Source organism: Anomaloglossus baeobatrachus, chromosome 6, assembly GCF_048569485.1.
Source record: "Anomaloglossus baeobatrachus isolate aAnoBae1 chromosome 6, aAnoBae1.hap1, whole genome shotgun sequence".
Classification (NCBI taxonomy): domain Eukaryota; kingdom Metazoa; phylum Chordata; class Amphibia; order Anura; family Aromobatidae; genus Anomaloglossus; species Anomaloglossus baeobatrachus.
This window is the reverse complement of record NC_134358.1, coordinates 75,999,418-76,020,459: the sequence shown is the minus strand read 5'-3', so window position 1 is coordinate 76,020,459 and position 21,042 is coordinate 75,999,418. Positions and strand designations below refer to the sequence as shown.

Genomic DNA, 21,042 nt, shown 5'->3' with positions numbered 1-21,042 from the left:
TACGGAGGCTGTGCACAGACAGGGTACCTGGATGCTGGAGCAAGGACAGCTTCACGCACCTTACTAATTGACCAGCCAGGGACAAGATTTCAGGTCTTGTCCCACAGGAGGCCCAGATAGAGTGAGACGAGGCCAACAAGGGGGATAGGGCTCCGCAATTGCCTGCTAAGATCCCACGGGTCAGTTGTTGCGGGCCACAGCTCCCAACACACAGTATCACTGGAAGTGGACTTCCCAGTTTCATGCGGAGTAGTCAGCAACAAGGATACAATACTAAGTGCAGGAGGAAGGGACCCCTGTTTGCTGTACTAGGGTGTGGGACCTGAACACACCCGCCGGAGGTCACTGGTAATTTGGTTTACTATCTGGACTCTGTGTAAAGTTATTGAGGAACTGTGAGTACACCAATATCACCCGGTCCAACCTGCAAATTGCGCTCCGCAGCACCATCCCACCTGTATTCGGGCCCCGGGACAATATCTCCCCCACCCGTGGAGGGGATAACATCCAGCTGCCCCACTCCATCAGTCCCATGCAAAACCCCCAGCGGCACCAGCGGTGTCACCCACAATCACCGCACACCACGGGTGGAGTCACTGACAAAACCTTCCCCATCTAATTACCCCCTTTTCACTTGCGGGCAATGGACTGGTGCTCATGCCCAGGTCCGGCTCCCCATCGAGCCACCGCCATTACCCCGGATCCGAGCGTCTCTAACAGCCTCCCTGCTGTGGTCTGTCCCCTGCCCGCAACATAGGCAAGAGGTGGGGGAGGGACCATGTGTTGGGCACTGGTAAGCCCTTATTTATATGATTAAGGGTCTAGGATACTAGGATACAGACTTTCAGGGCAGGGACAGAGGAGGAGCAGTTGTCAGAATTTTTTTTTTTTTTACAAAATTTGACAAAAGAAGCAAAGTGTTCATTGTTGCATTTGTCACCCATTGAAATAAATGCGGGGTTGAAACACGTATGCAAAACACATGGTTACAAATTGTTTGCATTTTGCTTGCGGTTTTGTCAACAAAAGTGCAGCTCACGAACTTAGTTCTAGAATGACAATCATTGCTGGAGTGATTTTGGGGTGTCAGTATCTCTCTCTCTAAGCGCTACATACTCACGGATCACTGGGGCGGCTGTCACACTGCTCCTGTGGCAGCTCTTTGTTCATCCCGAGTCGGCCGCTCATCAGGCTCATACATATTCACTGCTTCTCCTGACCACAAGTGTCTGATTAATTGCAGTCAGACCCACCCCTATGCTGAGTGACAGCAACCAATCACAGATGGCCAGGTCTAACAAAAAAAAACAAAACTCTTTTTTTAAATAAAAACACTCCCAAAACATTCCCTCGTTCACCAATTTATTGAAAAGATAAAACAAATCCAGGTCTGGCGTAATCCAATAAGTGGGTCCCACGATGATCCATACCATAGTCACTATCCAAGTCAAAGAACAGAATGTTCCCCATTGGCTGGGAGAGTAGTGCAGTGACCTGAGCTAACATCAATAGGTCAGCCAGGTCACTGCAGGGGATGAAAAGAGCTGCTGGCAGGTGGTTAGATTAGATCATTACCTGCTGTGACTATCTCCCGCACTCCTGACGTCAGCGCTGTCACTGACTTCCATTGCCCGCCACATTCACAGCGAAGAATCGCGGGAGCCCGTGACGTCACCGCTAGTGACGGTCTCGGGTCGCCCACAAGACGTGAGAATGTGGCGGGCATAGAAGTCAGTGACAGCGCTGACGTCAGGAGTGAGAAGCTGCTGATACTGCAGTGCGGGCAGACACTGACACTGCTGTGCGGGGCTGGCAGGGAGCGGGACAAAGACTTCACAGGCACCTGACGGAGGTCACACGGAAGTGCTCCGTGCGGCTTCCAGGGATTTTGTGGGCCCATTGACTTGTATTGAGTCACGGTCCGTTATTACGGAACAGAAGAGTACATGTTCCATAATAACGGAACGGACATACGGCATCCGATGTGTTTTTTTGTAGGATCGGATGGACACGGACGTTCTACTGTGTGCCATCCGATCCTACACAAGACATTGAAAAGATGGTCCTGTCTATGGGTCGGCAAAAAAAAAAAAAAAAAAGGAACTCACCAGGACAGACGGAACGGTCATGTGAATGAGCCCTTAGTAGTAGCAGTGGGCTGTTAAAGCCTTATTACCCTGATAGCCACCGCACCAGGAAGAGTCGGGCCCAACTTATGGATGCGCCACTTCTGGGGCAGCTGTGGGCTGCTATGGTTAGGCTGGAAAGGGCCAAATAACAATTGCCCTTCCCACCCTAACATCAGCCCTCAGTTGTTTGCTGTACCTTGGCTGGTTTTTTTTCCATCAAAAACCACCACCAAAAACACACACCACCACCAACACACTGCGCATAGAGCCTAACTCCAGACATAATACAGATCCAGATGGATGTGGTGCAGGGTGAAAGCAGGAGGAAGATATCCATCTAACAAGCAGCGAGACTGAATCTATGAAGTCCAGTGCAGAGCACTGAGTTTCTATACAAAACTTACCATTTCCTACTTCAGTGTTATTGCCTTCTCTATGCCTTCGGCCATCCTGCAATTCTGGTGGAGGAGCCCTTGCTCTCCGCCTCCTACGTGCACCTTAAAAAGGGAAAAATATAATATATACACACAGGTTACACTGTTTTAGATAGTCTGTACTAAAAGTGCAAAACTGACACATGGACCAGCCAGTGAATCTTTGTCTTGACCACCACAGGACACTGGAGACCTGTGGCCAGTCTGGACATCATTGTCTGTCCTTCATGGATGTGTTAGACATGTGAAGCCGGCCTTATGATCATATGATATGAGCTGTTATGATCGCTGCTTAGCTGTCAAACACAGCGACGCAGCAGCGATCATAACATCGCTACATGTGCAGAGAGCAGGGAGCCGCGCACACTGCTTAGCACTGGCTCCCTGCTCTTCCAGCTACAGTACACATCGGGTTAATTAACCCGATGTGTACTGCAGCTACATGTGCAGAGAGCCGGCACTGGCAACGTGAGAGCGGTGGAGGCTGGTAACGAAGGTAAATATCAGGTAGCCACCTTGGTTACCCGATGTTTACCCTGGTTACAGCTTACTGCAGCTGCCAGATGCCGGCTCCTACTCCCTGCTCGCTTCATTTCGTCGCTCTCTCGCTGTCACACACAGCGATCTGTGCGTCACAGCGGGAGAGCAGCAATATAAAATAAAAAATAAAAAAAAAAAAACGAACCAGGGCTGTGTGTAACGAGCAGCGATCTCACAGCAGGGGCCAGATCGCTGCTCAGTGTCACACACAGCGAGATCGCTAATGAGGTCACTGCTGCGTCACAAAAAACGTCACTCAGCAGACATCTCAGCAGGGATCTCGCTGTGTGTGAAGCACCCCTTAATCATGTGACAGTAATGAGACTGGCAAACCTTATGTAAAGGGGGCGGGGGTTCTGGGACTTAGATAATGGCACCGCCCACAGCAGATTGATCTATACTGAAGCAACATTGCAGCAGCTCCTCAGCCATCAGTGGGGGAGCCTGGGCCCAGACCAACACTGCAGCCAATGGAAGTAGAGGGCTCCCATTGGAAGGTGTTTACATATAAGGAGGGGCAGAAGCAATCACAGAAGTGTTTCTACAGGAGCCAAAATTACAGCGTTGTTTTAAAAAGAAAAAAGAAAAAAAAAAAAATATGAAATGATACTCATGTCGGTGAAAGTGGTGTACAGCCAGATAGGCTCCATGAACCACAATCTGTTATCAGGTGACTGAGTTATTCTTTCCCCCTCATTGCAGACATGTAGCACCCCTGACTATCAGGGTGCTACAGGGAACTGCATCCTTTCACCCAGGGTGCAGGACCTACCCCACCATGGTTCCAGGTTCCTAACGACCGGTGTCACTACCATCAGCACCACAAATCCCAACCACACCTCACATCATGACCTGTCAGACACACCAGTGGGTTTTTCAGGGGTCAGGCAGACTGATGGGAGGGGAGGAAGAGCAGAGTAGTTAGAGCCCTCAAGGAGTGAGGAGCTGGAGTAGTAGCTCCTGGGGAGCTAGACCGAGGTTGGGTCGCAGACTGTTGTCCGGGACCAGAGGAGTCGGGGACCGGTAGCAGTGACATTGGAAAAGGGTGCGACAGACATGCTAGGAGGACTGTTGGCATCAGAAACCCAAAAGAACTAACCGGTTCGAGCGCGACAGGGTACAGAACCCTAGGTCAGGATTTGATTCAACGTTTTGATAATTAACCTGGGAGGGAGAGCATATTCATGAACTTCCCTAAGAGCTCAGAGATTGAAGACATCAGCACAACGCGGGGGACAGGGTTTTCCAAACAAAAGCAACCCACTGAAATACAAAGTGCCTGCCCTCAAGTGCACAGCTACACTAGACAGTGAGCAGGGCCCTAACAGCTTCAAGCCAAGGGGCAACAACAGACAATAAATCGTGCACGGAGGCAGGCTCCGGATTACCAAGCAACACCAGTGGGAGTGGACACCTGGACGGGCTCCCGTGAGTGAGTGAGTGTGCGCACACACTTTATAAACCTCACTTGAGTACCCTGATCCCTGCCTTCCCAAATCTACCAAAACCTCAGAGGCCAGGGCCTTCCCTACCTGCAGAGAGACTGCCACCTTGCTGCTTCACACCATCTGCCCCGGTACTCCCATTACCGCAACCCGCAGGTGACGTCACAAACTTCTCCCCTGTAAATAATCCCCTTTCAAGGATCAGAGTGTTTGCCGAGCCCATGTTCGGACCCCTCGAGCCACGACCACCCCAGATCCGAGCACACCGGTCTGCGCCGGGGCGACAGCTTGGTGTGCTCATCCACAGCAGAAAACACACACACACACACCAATAGTCACCTATGTGACTTGTCTGAGCATGCACCATTCTGATATTTAGCCCCATCTCACCTGTCATGCTGTGAGACATAGCACAATTTCCATTGTCCACCTGGCCTGTACTCACCTGCATCCCCCATTGTAGTGTCCGGTCAGTGCGTGTCCTACAGATGTATGGAGAGGTTCTGCCTCAAGCACAGTATTAGCAGACACTGCACTCAATATACAGGGACACCAGCCGGAGGACGATCAGCCCTAGCAGACCTGAGTAGGGACAAGTAATGCATTATACACCAGCAGACATACACAGGTATGTAGGCAAGACAGCAAATATGAGTAAAGGACGAACCCTTCACGTGTTGGAGAAATTGCACTATAGGCGATTGACTGCAATATCTTATGATCAGGAACAAACTCAGTTATAAGAGGGAGAGAAGAGCAGATTAAGGCTAGTTTCACACTTGCGTTGAACGGCATCCGTTGCATTGCGTTGTGTGATGGATGCAACGGATGCGTTGAATATAGTGGCACAACGGATCATACAAAACAATGGAATCTGCTTTTTCTTTTTCTACAGTATTACCGGCGGCAGACTATTGTGAACGATCAGCTGATCGTTCGGCCTCCGAGAGACAAATTAAAGTTTGTGATTTAAATAAAAAAAAAAAACAAAAAAAAAAAAAAACAAAAAGAGGGATGAGCATGCACAGTGAAAAAATAAAAGGATTCCGCTGCTCAAAAAACGCTACATGCTGCATTCCTCCGCATGACGGTCACTGACTGTCACCGACAAAACAACTGATGTGCCGCCGGGCGGATGCAACGCAAGACCATCTGTTGCAATCCGCCCTTAATAGAAGCCTACGAGGACTAAACGGATTCATGCAACAGTTTCCGTAAGTTCTCAAGGCGGCGGATTGCAATGGATGCCGCACAACGCAAGTGTGAAAGCAGCCTAAGGCTATGTGCGCACGTGTGCGTAATTCATGCAGTTACGCTGCGATCTGCATTGCAGCGTAACTGCATGCGTCCTGCGTCTCCTGCACAATCTATGGAGATTGTGCAGGAGCCGTGCGCACGTGGTATATTAGAACGCAGCGCTTCGGCTGCTGCCCGAATCGCTGCGTTCTAAGAAGTGACATGTCACTTCTTTCGTGCGGTTTGCATGCTGTCTATAGGGAGAGGCAGCATGCAGAACGCACTAATCTGCCGGCACCATGCGCTTCAGAACGCAGCTGTTCAGCTGCACTCTGAAGCGGACCTTTTCGGTGCAGAGCGCACAGCCTAAGCTGCCCCCTCCATATGGTCAGTATACAGTGCTGGAGCAGTCAGGACCCCCGCCGCCTCCAACACTAAACTTGTTTCTATATAGTAGAGTAGCAATAAACAGGTCCAACTAGGCCATGGCCTGAGGAGAGGTGGTGGGGTGGACTGGCTTCATACATTCACCATACATCTGAACTCACGGAGGGGGGGGGGGGGGGGGAATTTTCATAGTATCATAGTTTTTAAGGTTGAAGGGAGACTCCAAGTCCATCTAGTTCAACCCGTAGCCTAACATGTTGATCCTGAGGAAGGCAAAAAAAACCTAATGTGTCAAACAAGCTCCAATGGGTAAAAGAAATTTCCTTCCTGACTCCACATCCGGCAATCAGACTAGTTCCCTGGATCAATACCCTGTCAAAATCTAATATACAGAACTGGTAGTATTAAATTTTTCAAGAAAGGCGTCCAGGCTCTGCTTAAATGTTAGTAGTGAATCACTCATTACAACATCATGCGGCAGAGTTCCATAGTCTCACTGCTCGTACAGTAAAGAATCCTCGTCTGTGATTATGATTAAACCTTCCTTCCTCAAGACGTAGCGGATGCCCCCGTGTTCCAGTCGCAGGCCTAGGTGTAAAGATCTTTGGAAAGGTCTCTGTACTGTCCCCTCATATTTATACATTGTGATTAGATCCCCCCTAAGCCTTTGTTTTTCCAAACTAAATAACCCCAAGTTTAATAACCTGTCTTGGTGTTGCAGCCCACCCATTCCTCTAATAATGGTCGCTCTTCTCTGCACCCTCTCCAGTTCAGCTATGTCCTTCTTATATATCGGTGACCAGAATTGTACACAGTATTCTAAGTGCGGTCGCACTAGTGACTTGTACAGAGGTAGAACTATATTTTTTTCATGAACACTTATACCTCATTTAATACATCCCATTATTTTATTAGCCCTGGCAGCAGCTGCCTGACACTGTCCACTAAAGTGAAGTTTACCATCCACCCATGTCTTTTTCTGTGTCTGTTTTACCCAGTGTTCTACAATTAAGTACATAATCATAAATGTTATTTCCTCTACCAAAGTGCATGACCTTACATTTATCTACATTAAACTTCAATTGCCACTTCTCAGCCCAATCCTCCAATTTACATAAATCTTCCTGTAATATAAAATTATCCTCCTCTGTATTGATTACCCTGCAGAGTTTAGTATCATCTGCAAATATTGAAATTCTACTCCGCATGCCCCCAACAAGGTCATTAATAAGTATGTTGAAAAGAAGCGGGCCCAATACTGACCCCTGTGGTACCCCACTATGAACTGAGACCCAGTCAGAGTACATACCATTAATAACCACCCTTTGTTTCCTATCACTGAGCCAGTTTTTAACCCAGTTACACATATTTTCCCCTATCCCCATTATTCTCATTTTATGTACCAACCTTTTGTGTGGCACCGTATCAAAAGCTTTTGAAAAGTCCATATACACAACATCCACTGCATTTCCCTGGTCCAGGCTTGAACTTACCTCTTCATAGAAGCTGATCAAATTAGTTTGACAGGATCGATCCCTCATAAACCCATGTTGATGCTCTGTCATAAGGTTATTTTTCTTGAGATACTCCAGTATAGCATCTCTCAAGAAACCCTCAAGGATTTGTTACTTTGTTTATTTGCTAGATATTTAAAGGACCACTTCCATCATGGACATTTATTGCTTATGTACAGAACAGATCATTAGGGTCTAGGGAGAGACCCCCACATCTCAGGATCGGGGAGCCCGGTCTGCATTGCTGTTCATGGAGGCAACTCTTTCTTTCAGGTCTATGGGAAATCCCTGCATGACTAATTCCCATAGAAGTGAGGAGCACACATCTAGGGAAAACTACAGCTTACGGACCCACTGAGGTCTCATGTAACAGATACACAATACAAAGAATAGAATATTTGGGAAAGAAGCAGAATGGTGTGAATTTCTTAGCAGCTTTGTAACAAACTCTTGACTAGAAACTTCTACCATTGTGCTTAATTGGGGAAGTGTTTAACTTTTTTTTTTGTCTCTAGAGTTTTTGTCCAGTTGCTTGAATTACTCACTGCAATATATAAAACTAATGGTCTTCACATCAGAACCAATGTGACACACCTAATGTGTGACCTCCAGACTAATAAGTTAGAGGAGGCTTCCTGCACCCCACAAAAACTGCACACCAGGAGAGCAAATATCACCACACTAACAATAAAAGGGATTCACAGAAAGGACATCACACCCAACATTAACATTGCGCCACCACATCACCAAACCCACTTACCATTCACTCAGCCACAACACTACTTACTACATATGGGAGGAGGCCCCGAACCCAGGTATATGGGGGCAGCACAGGTGCAAGCACTGATGGCCAACCACTCAGCTCTCATCTATGGGGAGGGGATGCTTAGGCCGGTTTCACACATCCGGCTTTTTGCCGTTTTGCCGGATACGGCGCTCTCCCGTACAGTTAATACAGTACAGTGACAGCGCTGTAACTTCCGGGTCACATGCGCCGGTCACATGACAGCATGTGACCGGCGCTTGTTGCGCTGTCACTGTACTGTATTAACTGTACGGGAGAGCGCCGCATCCGGCAAAACGGCAAAAAGCCGGATGTGTGAAACCGGCCTTAGTATTTAGGAAATGGTGTTTGTCCTTGTTCCAAAGATAAGGCCACATGCATAAATTCAGTATTTGGTGAGTTTTTTTTACCCCAGAATTTCTAAGGCTATGTCCGCACTTTGCGTCGTCCTAGTTGTAGTTTAAACACATCCTCGGGCAGAAATTGCTTTTGCCAAAGTTGCTTTTGCACAGAATCGCAGTAAATACGCATGTGTTTTTACCGCGTTTTAGCTGCGTTTTTAACGCTTTTTACATGCTTTTCCATTGCGTTTAGATAGATGCGTTTTGAACATAAAGACACTGCTAAATAAAGTTTAAACAGTCAAACACAATGAAAAAAGGGAAAAAAAAGGAACACATATATAATTATTGAAATCATAACGAAAATAGTTATATTTCATATAATTATAGCGGTTTTATACTATTTATCGCTAAAATAGCAATAAATTAATATTTTTCATTAATTTAATTGTCGGACTATGTGTGTGTGTGTAAAGGGACATATTATTTTGATGTCAGAAAAGCATGCGTTTATGTAGTCCAAAACGCATTCTTTCTGCAGCTAAAAAGCAGGTGAAAACGCAAAGTGCGGACACAGCCTAAGGCAAAACCAGGAGTAGAACAATCCGAGGAAAAGTATAATAGAAACACGGCACCACTTCTGGATTTATCACTCACTCCTGGTTTTGATTACAAATACTGAGGTAAAAAAAATCACCAAATACTCAACAAGTGCCTACAGCATGTCTTAGGGCTCATGCGCACGTTGCGTACTTGCATGCATTTACGCTGCGTATAGCACTGCAGTGTAAATGCATGCGTCTTCACACATCCGTTTAAAAAATACACATGTTGCACGCTCCGTTTTGTCCATCCATGTGGTCATCCATATGTACGCGTGTATCATCTGAGTGTGATCCGTGTGCCGTCCATGTTTTTCCGGTATTGTTAAAGGAAGAATGAGATTACAAAGCTTCTCCTATATTTTGCAATGTTAAACACGAACAGCACACAGATACCATACAGATGTCATCCGTGCTGCCGATTGAAAACGGACATGTCTCCATGTGGATCACAGGGACAGAGAATCCGGGTGGAAAGATGGAGGTATGAAAATCTCTATAGATTTTAATGAGGATCTGTGTGAACGTGTCTCCAGTACGTGTGATAACGGACGTCACGCTTACAGGAAACAAGGACGTGTGAAGAAGGCCTCATTGGAAGAGGTTGTGATGAGTTGTCTTGATTCAACATGCTGGTTTTCATTGCAGATTGGAATAATAAAATATTAGTTCCCAGCGTGCAACAGTTTTCTTTGTACCGTTATAAACAAAGGACATATAATGTAAATCAATTACACCCTATTGTAGTCAAGAGGGTCTTTCTGCTTCTGAATGCATCAATTATGTAACACATCAGCTTTGGACAAAAAAGTAAGGTCGGACTTAGGGGGGAGGCTGCCATGACAGGGATTGAGTGTTAAACAATACAGGGCTTGGGGGGGGGGGGTTTCAAGTATAGGGGAATTTTCAAATAATGCAGGGTTTAGGGGTTTTTGCTAGGCCTAGAGAAGGAGGGGATTAAAACAAAGATGGGGAGATCCCGAGGAGGTGGAGTAGCGAATTAGGGGTATAAATAGGGGAAGCCATTAGTGTAGGGCAGCCATTTTAAGCAACCTTCAATTAAACTGACCCACATAATCGTTAGTTTTAAAAATAAAAAAAAGCAGCTTAGGAGAGCTGTGGAGTTCCATGGCGGTGATTGGCTGCACAGTTTGGTGCAGTTTTTTCTGTGGAGGTCGGGTGATGGCCCCTCTCAGCCATCCCCACGTCGGCCATGGATGACAAGACCTCTGGGCGCCTCAGCCCAGACATTACCCCCAGGGTCCGGCACCACATCAGGAGCCCCTCTCGGGACTCTCTGGTCTGGGGCACGAGGAGGACCGCTCCTGCCCACCACCCCCGGAACAGGAGGAATCATTCTGTGCAGCAGGGCCTGCAACAGGAGGAGGCGTCAGCCTCCTCTTCTACAAGAGATCACACTGCTAGAGCCGGACCTGTGTCTGCGGCTCCCGGAGACCGGCACCGCAAGTGGAAGCCGCAGAGAGTTGGGCCTCAGAGTGAGGTGTCGCGGGCGGGGAGGAGTGTGTCAGCACACCGCGCTCACCCCTTCTGCTCGGGTCCGGCTGCTCAGTGGTGGCTCGAGCCGTAGGCCGGATCCCGGGGGTTTCCTCGAGCGGCACTCCTCGCCCGTGAGTGAAAGGGGGGTTTGGGGTGTTGGGATAATGTCCGTGACGCCACCCACGGTTGTGGTGATTGGTAGCACCACCGCTGCTTAATACGGGGATCCCGGGGATGGTGATGTGGAGCAGCCAGGTGTTGTGTTGCCCCTCTGTGGGTAGGGGTTGGTGATCCCGGGGCCCGGTGATGGCTTGTGAGGTGCAGGGCCTGGTGGGCGCAGGGACGCGGGGGCAGCGCTGTGCCTTGCGGCACGGTGGTACTCACTCAGCCTGAGACACGGACACAGTTTGTACGGTAAACCACACGGCTGGTAGGACGGTCCCACAGACGGCTGCTTTGCTTTCCCGGTAGGTGACGGTGATGTCCCTCTTCCTTGCACCTGTATGTACGGTTGGTTGCGATGGGTCCCCACCGGTAACCCGCTCCCCGGCTTCAAGCTGGGCCGGAGGAGCACTACACTTTGCCCGCAGGCACTGGCCCTCAGAGACTGGTGCCCTGGCGGTGGCGGTGCCTCTGTTGTACGGGTTGGGCTGTTGCCTTCAATCGGGACTTGGTTGTTGGGGGAATCTACGTCCCCTTCACTGACGGATTCGGCAAATTTGGCGACTCCTAGCCTTGCCGGGGTCCGAGAGGCCCCTGCCCTGGTGCTGACTGTCTTTCGGAACACTGCTCCAGACCACCGGGCACACAGCCAACGGGGTCCTTCCAGGAACTTCCAAACGGTCCCCCTCCGGACAGTCGCCGCCGTCGCTGACCTTGCTGATCTGGCCCTACACAAAGCTGGACCCTTCAGGCTCTCCTTCCTTCTTGTCACCTCACTTGCTTTTCTCCTTTACCACTTCTCTTTCTTTTCTGTCACTTGGTTGTTTACTTTAGCCACCCTGGGCTACTCCTCCACTCCTTCTACTTCCTCCTCCCAACTCTATCTGCCTGGTACTTCCTGCCTCCAGAGCTGTGATCTCCTTGGTGGGCGGAGCCAACCGCCTGGCCCACCCCCTGGTGTGAATCATCAGCCTCTGGAGGAAGGCAACAAGGATTTGTGGTTCAGCTTAGGTGTGCCTACCTGGGATGTGGGGTGTGGTGGTGTGTGACCTGTGTCCCCTGGCTTGCCCAGGGCGACACATTCCCCCTCAGCAAAACGCAGACCGTCCGCGGGCTGCCGTCCTACACCGGTTTTATTTTTCTGTAAAAAGGGGATAACAGGGTTAAACATAACATAACATTTTTAATAATCTTCCCTTACGGGAGGCACATTTACTTTAACGTTGCAACGGTTTACGGTTACGGTTTCCGCTCTCTCCCACCCAAGTAACCTGGCCCTGATGCTGCCCCTAAAGCCCAGGCAGCACCCCTTGACCCACAGTCCAGTACACGGTACCCGAGCGGGATCTGTCCTTGCCTTCCAGAGGGTAGCCACCGGTTCCTTTGGTGACTGGGCCCTAGCCTGCTCTGCTCAGGGCCCTCCCTCCAACCTGCCTCTCCGGAGGCGGCCTGCGGAAAACGGTAATGGTAACCAACATATTTACAAGCCACTAACGTCTGTGGTTGCCCTGCAAGTTCACGGGCTTGTCCATGGATAGTTCCCATGCAAATAACTTTTTAAACGGTCCCCACGGGGACAACGGTGCCGGCTCCAGCCGGTTGCTAATCACAAAGCAAATCAGGTTACTGTTCGGTAATCATTTTCTTCATTCTTTCAACTTTTAAACTTTTCAAACTTTTCAACACAAACAAGCACTCCTTACATTCCCTGACCCCTTTTCCTCACAGAACGGTCTCCCTGTACCTAAGTGGAGGTCTACCTAGGTTGGAACGGGTGGACCTTCGGGGCCCGGTGTCAGTGGTGCTAGACAGTGGGGTAGAGGGAACAATCAGTTCCTCCTCCCGGCTATAGTGTGGAGCAGGCAGGGGCGTAGGGGAGCTGGGTACAGGTTCATCCCTGGGCACTGGCACTGGTTCTGGCTCACGGTTAACCACTTCCACTACTTTTTCATCCACGGGTTGTGGGAACAGTATCACTGGAAGAATCACCGCGCCGTTCTGTGTAGGCCAGTTTGCTGGGAAGTCACCCATTACCGTGTGGATTACCTCTGCTGCCTTCTCCGCTGGTGGAGGAACCGGTACTTCAGCCTCTGCCTTCAACGCTGGAGGGCACTTTTTTAGATGGTCCCGGGAAACTGTGGCCAGGGTGCCCCCTTGGTCACGACTGATCTGGTAGGCCTTCCCATCTTCCCCTTCTGTGGGTTGTATGACGTAAGGGACTTGCTCCCACTGATCATCCAGCTTGTGGGCTTTCCTCTTCCGTTTCAGCACTACATCTCCTGGCTGGAAAGGATCCGCGGACACCTTCTGATTGAACCGGTGCTCCTGCTGTTCTCGACTTCGACTGAGGTTTTTCTCCACATACTCCTGGATTTGCCGGTATTGTGCTTTCCTCCAACTTTCCCACTCCGCCGTCGAAGGGAGTGCTTCGGGGGCCTCCAATCCCATCTCTAGATCCACCGGCAGGCGGCCGGGCCGAGCCCTCATCAGATACGCTGGGGTGCACTTCGTCGAGCTAGAGGGGATATTATTGTACATATCGACCAGGTCGGGTAGCTTTTCCGGCCACAGGTTCCGTTCTTCCAGTGGTAGCGTCTTGAGAAGCCCCAGGACCAGGTGGTTCATCTTCTCGCACATGCCGTTGGTCTGGGCGTGGTAAGGAGTGGTCCGGATCTTCTTGCAGCCATACAACTGGCAGAATTCGTGGAACACCTCTGCTTCAAAGGCCGGGCCTTGGTCAGTCAGCACCTTTTTCTGGGTATCCATGGGGTCGGCAGAAATAAGCCTGGAACGCCCGAGCAGCAGTTCGACCAGTTAGGTCCTTAACGGGGACTACCACCATAAATCTTGCATTACCTTCAGGGACTCCACTCGGCTGGATCTCGTCACAGGTAGGGAATCTTCTATTTGTCGTGACGCCACTCTCAGTATTGCGGTCAGTGGGGACCGCCACTGCAGGTTGAGGGACGCCTGGGGCTGATGGTGAGTGCAGTTAGTTGGAATAGCCTCCTGAGAGTGAGGCAAGCCCCAGGGCCCTGTGTAGGTGCGTAGTACCACAAGGCGCAGAATAACTCCACACACGCAGGATGTCTTTCAGGGGTTTTACTCACTTCAGATGGCAGGGTGAGTAACCCGGGCGTAGCTGGGATGAACCAGGCTGGAACCAGGTATCCTTCAGGCTGACTTCTGATGGTGACTACCAACTCGCCTTCCTTAGCCCTTAGTGGTTTGGGGTAACCCCGACTTTTAGTCCCTATGGGGGTCACCCAGGGAAGTTGCTGAAGCCTCTCTCCCCTTCGTTTGCCGTTTGCTTGTTGCCTGGGCCAGATCACTCCAGCTGCTTGCCTCCTGTGAACTATGGGCCCTAACTGTGGCTACGTGGCTGCGGCTTTTAGGTGTTGTGGTGTGGGCTTTGAGGGCCCCACACCGGCAGGTTTAGCAGGGAAAGGTGGATCTATCCCCGCTCCGGGATCTGCCGCCCGTTTGGGCCTGGTACTCCCTAGCAGTCTCCTTACTTCCCACTCTGTGCTCTCTCTCTAGCTGGAGATGGGTTTCGGGTAGCCCTCCTAGGTGACCGTTCTCCCCCGTCGGTAGCCACTGCGCGGACGCTGTCAGACTACAGCAGCCCACCGGATCTGCTCCTCACTCGAGCTCCCTGGACTCTGCACTGAACCGGCTCACTGCTCCTTCTCTCCTGTTCTTGCCTACGCCACCTAGCAACCAGGCTCTCTTACCACACCCCTTGAGAGGAGATGGAGGCTTTTGGCCCCCTCCACTATTCCAGTGAAGGTGAAGGCTTTTCCCCCTCCTGGGATCCCCAGGGGTCCTCTCATAGGTACATGTGTGAGACCTGATCACTATGCGCCTGTGTAGTCACACCTCGGTCAGCCTTCTGGATTACCTGTATTGTACTGTCCCCAGCATGGGTGCAGTACTCAGTGGTGCCTGACCAGGTCAGGGGCGCCACATACCCACTTCGGCTAGGGGTGAGCTTGACATGGTCTAGGGCGACCAATTCCAGCGGCTGATGGGTGACTATTGGATGTAAGGGTGCCCTCTGGCTAGTCTTGTCCTTTCTCCTTAGCGTACAAGGACCACACTCTCGGCACCAGGCTTCCACCGATTCTCGCATCCCACTCCAATAGAACCGCTCCCTCAACAGCATCTCCAGCTTCTTCCACCCGAAGTGGCCAGCACCATCATGGTATGCTCGCAGGACAGTAGCGACGTCAGCTTGAGGAATGACCAACTGGCATATTTTCTCATGGGTCTTCGGGTTGACCAGCTCACGGTACAGCCTCCCTTGGTGTAGGTAAAGCCGTTTCCGTTCCTTCCACAAGCGTTGGGCTTCGGCTGGAGCGGCAGGGTCTATTCCCGTAGCACCTTGTTCCACCAGAGTCTTGACAAGGCGAACAGCCGGCGCTTGGTCCTGGGCTTCCTGCCACTCTTGACTGGGCCGTGGATCCAGATCCACTCGTTGCTGATGTACCTGTACCCTCGCAGTAGGCGGCTGGTGAAACGCAGGCAACTCGATCTCCTCGAGGTCGTCATCCTCGCACCCCTCTTCTGACAAATGGGGCATTCGGGAGAGTGCATCCGCATTGATGTTGACGCGACCGGCCCGGTACTTTATGGTGAAATCATAATTGGCTAGCCGGGCTACCCACCGCTGCTCCAGCGCGCCCAACTTGGCCGTGTTCAGGGGAGTCAGCGGATTATTGTCCGTAAACGCGGTGAATGTTGCTGCCGCCAAGTAGTGGCGGAACCGCTCCGTGATAGCCCACACCAATGCCAATAGCTCGAGCTTGAAGGAGCTGTAGTTCTCAGGGTTCCTTTCGGTCGGCCGGAGTTTTCGGCTAGCATAGGCGATCACCTTCTCCTTTCCATCCTGGACCTGGGATAGGACCGCTCCTAGCCCCACGTTACTGGCGTCCGTGTGGAGGATGAACGGGCGCCCATAATCAGGGTATGCCAGGACCTCTTCTCCGGTCAAGGCCGCCTTCAGCTGGCAAAAGGACTCCTCATGCTTGTCCTCCCACGACAGTGGAGTTCCAACGGGTCTACCACCTTTGGTCTGTCCCACGAGGAGGTCTTGCATGGGGGCCGCCATCTTCGTGTATCCCTTGATAAAGCGCCGGTAGTACCCCACCAGGCCCAAGAACTGCCTTCCCTCACCGTGGTTGGCCTCGGCCAGCTCTGGATGGCAGTAATCTTCTCAGGGTCAGGGGCAACACTATCTGCACTCACCACGTGCCCCAGGTACTGCACTTTGGGTTTCAGCAGGTGACACTTAGAGGGCTTCAATTTCATCCCATACTTGGCAAGGGACGCGAACACCTCGGCCATGTGCTCCAGATGGGCTTCGTACGTCTGGGAATAAACAATCACATCATCCAAGTACAACAGGACGGTCTCGAAGTTTAGATGTCCCAGACAGCACTCCATCAGCCGTTGGAAGGTTCCTGGGGCGTTACACAGCCCGAACGGCATACTATTGAATTCGCATAGCCCCATCGGGGTGGTGAAGGCGGTTTTCTCCCGATCTTCTGGGGCCACAGCCACTTGCCAGTATCCGCTGGTGAGGTCAAGGGTCGAGAAGTAGTTTGCAGTTCTCAGCGCAGCCAAAGACTCTTCAATCCGAGGTAATGGATAGGCATCTTTATGGGTTATCTGGTTGATCTTCCGGTAGTCCACACACATCCGCATGGTACCATCCTTCTTCTTGACCAGTACCAACGGAGCGGCCCAGGGACTACAGCTGTCCCGAATAACCCCTGCCTCCTTCATATTCCTCAACATATCCTTGGCACACTGGTAATGTGCAGGGGGAATAGGTCTATACCTCTCTTTGATAGGGGGATGTTCACCGGTGGGGATGTGATGTTGGACCCCCTTAATCTGCCCAAAGTCTAGGGGGTGCTTACTAAAAACCTGTTCATACTCCTGCACCACCCTGTATACCCCTGCCCTGTGATGTGTAGGGGTGTCATCAGTGCCTACGTGTAGCTGTTGATGCCACTCCTTTGTCTCCCCCTGGTGTGGGGAAGTGCTGGTGGTAGGTAGGGGTGTAGATGGACTGGTTTCATGGATAGTATGAGGGTCCAGGGTGAGCAGCTTGGCAATGGTGGCATACCGGGGAAGCCTGACTTCTTCCTCTCCACAGTTCAGCACTCTCACAGGCACTCTCCCTTTCTTCACATCCACCACCCCTCGGGCGGCCATTACAGTGGGCCAGTGCTCGGAAGACAGGGGCTCCATCATTGCAGGGTAGTCACGCCCCTGAGACCCTACTGCTGTCCTACACCAGATCATCATCTCACTCCTAGGGGGCACAGTCAATGGAGCAACATCCATCACTCTCACTCCACCAATCTCCCCTCCTGTTGAGCTTACATGCTGGCGGTACATCAGGGCTCGGATCTCACGCTGCACAGCCCTCTGCCGGCTCCCTGCCGCCGTGGCGGCCAACTGTTGTAATAGGGTTAACACATCATCCATGCAGTGCTCCATCACATTGGTTCCCAGCACTATTTTCGGGTTATGATCACTGGGTTCATTCATGATCACAATCATACCCTGGTGTTGCAGTTCGGCTTGCCCCACTGTCATAGCTACTTGTTTATACCCCACCTGGGTCAATGGAAGTCCATTAGCAGCAATCAATGTTATACCATTGTCTGGGGGCGCCAGTTCATCTACGGCCCAATAACGCTGGTACAACGTGTACGGTATGGTAGTTACCTGTGATCCAGTGTCCAAGAGAGCCATCACTGGTATGCCGTCCACAGCCACGGGGATGATAGGGCGGGCCCCGATATATCGGTCCCGCCAGTCCGGGGGGCCACGATGTTCTACTCCTGAGGATTGGCCCGGGGCCCCAGGGGTTGCTCGTTTAACGGGCACTGTCGGTAGTAATGACCCGGCTTACGGCACTTGTAGCAGATTGGGGGTCTGCTCCGCGGGTTGTTAGCACTTTTCCGCTGCATCCAGGGAACATCCTCGGGACTGTCAGCAAGCTGGATCTGTGCTGGAGGCTGAGGTCTGGTCAGAGGTTGTAGTGCAGCCAGGATTTTGGCAAGGTCTCCGTCCATGCGACGGACCTGGGCTGCCAGTTCTTCCACTGTGCTGCTCGGGGCTGCAGATGTTGGAGCGGTTGATTTGGCTGAGGCCGCCACAACGGGAGCCGTCTCAACGGGCCACGGGGCGGGTTCCAGACCTTCGGTTGCTGGGGGCTGTAGTGCTTTAATGGCCCGCTCCTTTAACACAGCAAAGTCCACATCAGGGTGTTCCAGGGCCCACAGCCGGAGTTGCTTACGGTCCTCATGGGACCTCATCCCCTGCGCAAATTGCTCCACTAACATCTTGTTGCTATCCGCCTCATTAATAGGATTCGCCCGCTTCAGCGTGCGGAGGGCGGTCTGCAGACGTAGAGCATAGTCCTGAATGCTATCCCCAGCTCGTTGCCGGCACTGGTAAAACTGCATCCTCAGCTCAGCTTCAGTCCGGGTCTCGAAGGCAGTCTGTAGCTTCTCAAAGATGGTGGCTACAGAGAGCCGGTCCCCCTCGGCCCAGGTCTCCGCTTCCTGCTCCGCCGCACCGGTTAACTGGCCTAGCACTATCGCTGCACGTTGCTTATCAGTCAGGGGGTACAGCTCTAGCAACGGGTTAAGCTTTTTCCGGAAGGCCTGTAGGGCATCCGGTTTCCCGTCATACTGCGGTAGCCAGGCAGCTCCAGGCGCATAGGGCAAGGAAAACGGCATGACCTTAGCGAGCGTGGGGGCCGCGGCACCTCCCGCCGGTACGGCCGGGACCTGGGCAGGTCCATTCCCATCCGCGGGTGCCGCTGCGGCTGCGACCACCGCTCCTCCAGCGGCTCCGTCGGGCGCAGACATCTTGTTTCCGTCCCCCTTAGCTCTTTCCGGCCCCTCCTCTCTCGGGGCGGGGTTTTGGCCTTCGCGCCTCTACTGCTCGAGAAGACGCTCGAGCGGGAACTTTTCGCGCCAAAGATGGCGGCTTCTGAAATTTTTCTGCCGGATACCTCCGGCGGTAACAAGGTGCACCTCTACCAGACGGCAGAGCGGTAGGATCCTGTTCGTGACGCCAAGTTGTCGCGGGCGGGGAGGAGGGTGTCAGCACACCGCGCTCACCCCTTCTGCTCGGGTCCGGCTGCTCAGTGGTGGCTCGAGCCGTAGGCCGGATCCCGGGGGTTTCCTCGAGCGGCACTCCTCGCCCGTGAGTGAAAGGGGGGTTTGGGGTGTTGGGATAATGTCCGTGACGCCACCCACGGTTGTGGTGATTGGTAGCACCACCGCTGCTTAATACGGGGATCCCGGGGATGGTGATGTGGAGCAGCCAGGTGTTGTGTTGCCCCTCCGTGGGTAGGGGTTGGTGATCCCGGGGCCCGGTGATGGCTTGTGAGGTGCAGGGCCTGGTGGGCGCAGGGACGCGGGGGCAGCGCTGTGCCTTGCGGCACGGTGGTACTCACTCAGCCTGAGACACGGACACAGTTTGTACGGTAAACCACACGGCTGGTAGGACGGTCCCACAGACGGCTGCTTTGCTTTCCCGGTAGGTGACGGTGATGTCCCTCTTCCTTGCACCTGTATGTACGGTTGGTTGCGATGGGTCCCCACCGGTAACCCGCTCCCCGGCTTCAAGCTGGGCCGGAGGAGCACTACACTTTGCCCGCAGGCGCTGGCCCTCAGAGACTGGTGCCCTGGCGGTGGTGGTGCCTCTGTTGTACGGGTTGGGCTGTTGCCTTCAATCGGGACTTGGTTGTTGGGGGAATCTATGTCCCCTTCACTGATGGATTCGGCAAATTTGGCGACTCCTAGCCTTGCCGGGGTCCGAGAGGCCCCTGCCCTGGTGCTGACTGTCTTTCGGAACACTGCTCCAGACCACCGGGCACACAGCCAACGGGGTCCTTCCAGGAACTTCCAAACGGTCCCCCTCCGGACAGTCGCCGCCGTCGCTGACCTTGCTGATCTGGCCCTACACAAAGCTGGACCCTTCAGGCTCTCCTTCCTTCTTGTCACCTCACTTGCTTTTCTCCTTTACCACTTCTCTTTCTTTTCTGTCACTTGGTTGTTTACTTTAGCCACCCTGGGCTACTCCTCCACTCCTTCTACTTCCTCCTCCCAACTCTATCTGCCTGGTACTTCCTGCCTCCAGAGCTGTGATCTCCTTGGTGGGCGGAGCCAACCGCCTGGCCCACCCCCTGGTGTGAATCATCAGCCTCTGGAGGAAGGCAACAAGGATTTGTGGTTCAGCTTAGGTGTGCCTACCTGGGATGTGGGGTGTGGTGGTGTGTGACCTGTGTCCCCTGGCTTGCCCAGGGCGACACAGAGGCATCATGGCCTTTGACCTCTCTGCAAATGGAAGACCTCGGGAGCTAATCAGCTCCTCCTGCCCTCACTGCTGTCAAGCCACCTCTGCACCCACGAGCCCCCGGTGGTCAGGGAGGGCTCTGCAAGGCGACAACCAAGAACCCCAGCAGGAGACTAGAACAGGACGTTCGCTGCATAGCAACATGGATCAGGATCTGCAGCTGCTGGGAACACAGCACCCAGGTAGCTTGGCGAGTGTAACCCTTTTACTAAGGTCGGGGCCACACGGGGCATTACTGCGATCGTTGCATGACACTCGGCTCACGCTGGCAGCACAGCGGGAGCCGAGTGTAATGCGAGTGTCACTGCGACTGAGGTCTGATCGTGTGATCGTACCACAGCTGTGGGGGATGGGCCGCCTCTGAGGAGGGGCGGGCCAGTGCTGAAAAGGGGATGGCCAACTCTGAGGAGGGGCGAGCCGTCGCTGAGGAGAAAAATGAGGGATTTATCTCCCTCTCTCCTCCGTTGCTGGCTATTGCCATTCTCGCCCTGCACTCGCGGTGCACCGTTGTAATGCGAGTGCAGTGTGATTTTTCTCTCGCCCAATAGACTTGAATCAGTGCGAGAGAATCTAGGATCGCATTA

The 21,042-nt window shown here is 52.4% G+C and overlaps 1 protein-coding gene across 1 annotated transcript in view; it reads right to left on the bottom strand.

Moving 5' to 3' along the window:
- Positions 1-5,006, bottom strand: part of LOC142243820 (putative C-mannosyltransferase DPY19L4) — a 62,647-nt gene extending 57,641 nt beyond the window's left edge. The window contains exons 1-2 of the mRNA XM_075316024.1: positions 4,994-5,006; positions 2,534-2,626 (exon numbers count right to left, since the gene is read on the bottom strand). Coding sequence (XP_075172139.1) covers positions 2,534-2,626; positions 4,994-5,006 — 106 coding nt within the window. The remainder of the gene's footprint in view (positions 1-2,533; positions 2,627-4,993) is intronic.
- Positions 5,007-21,042: the final 16,036 nt, after the last annotated feature.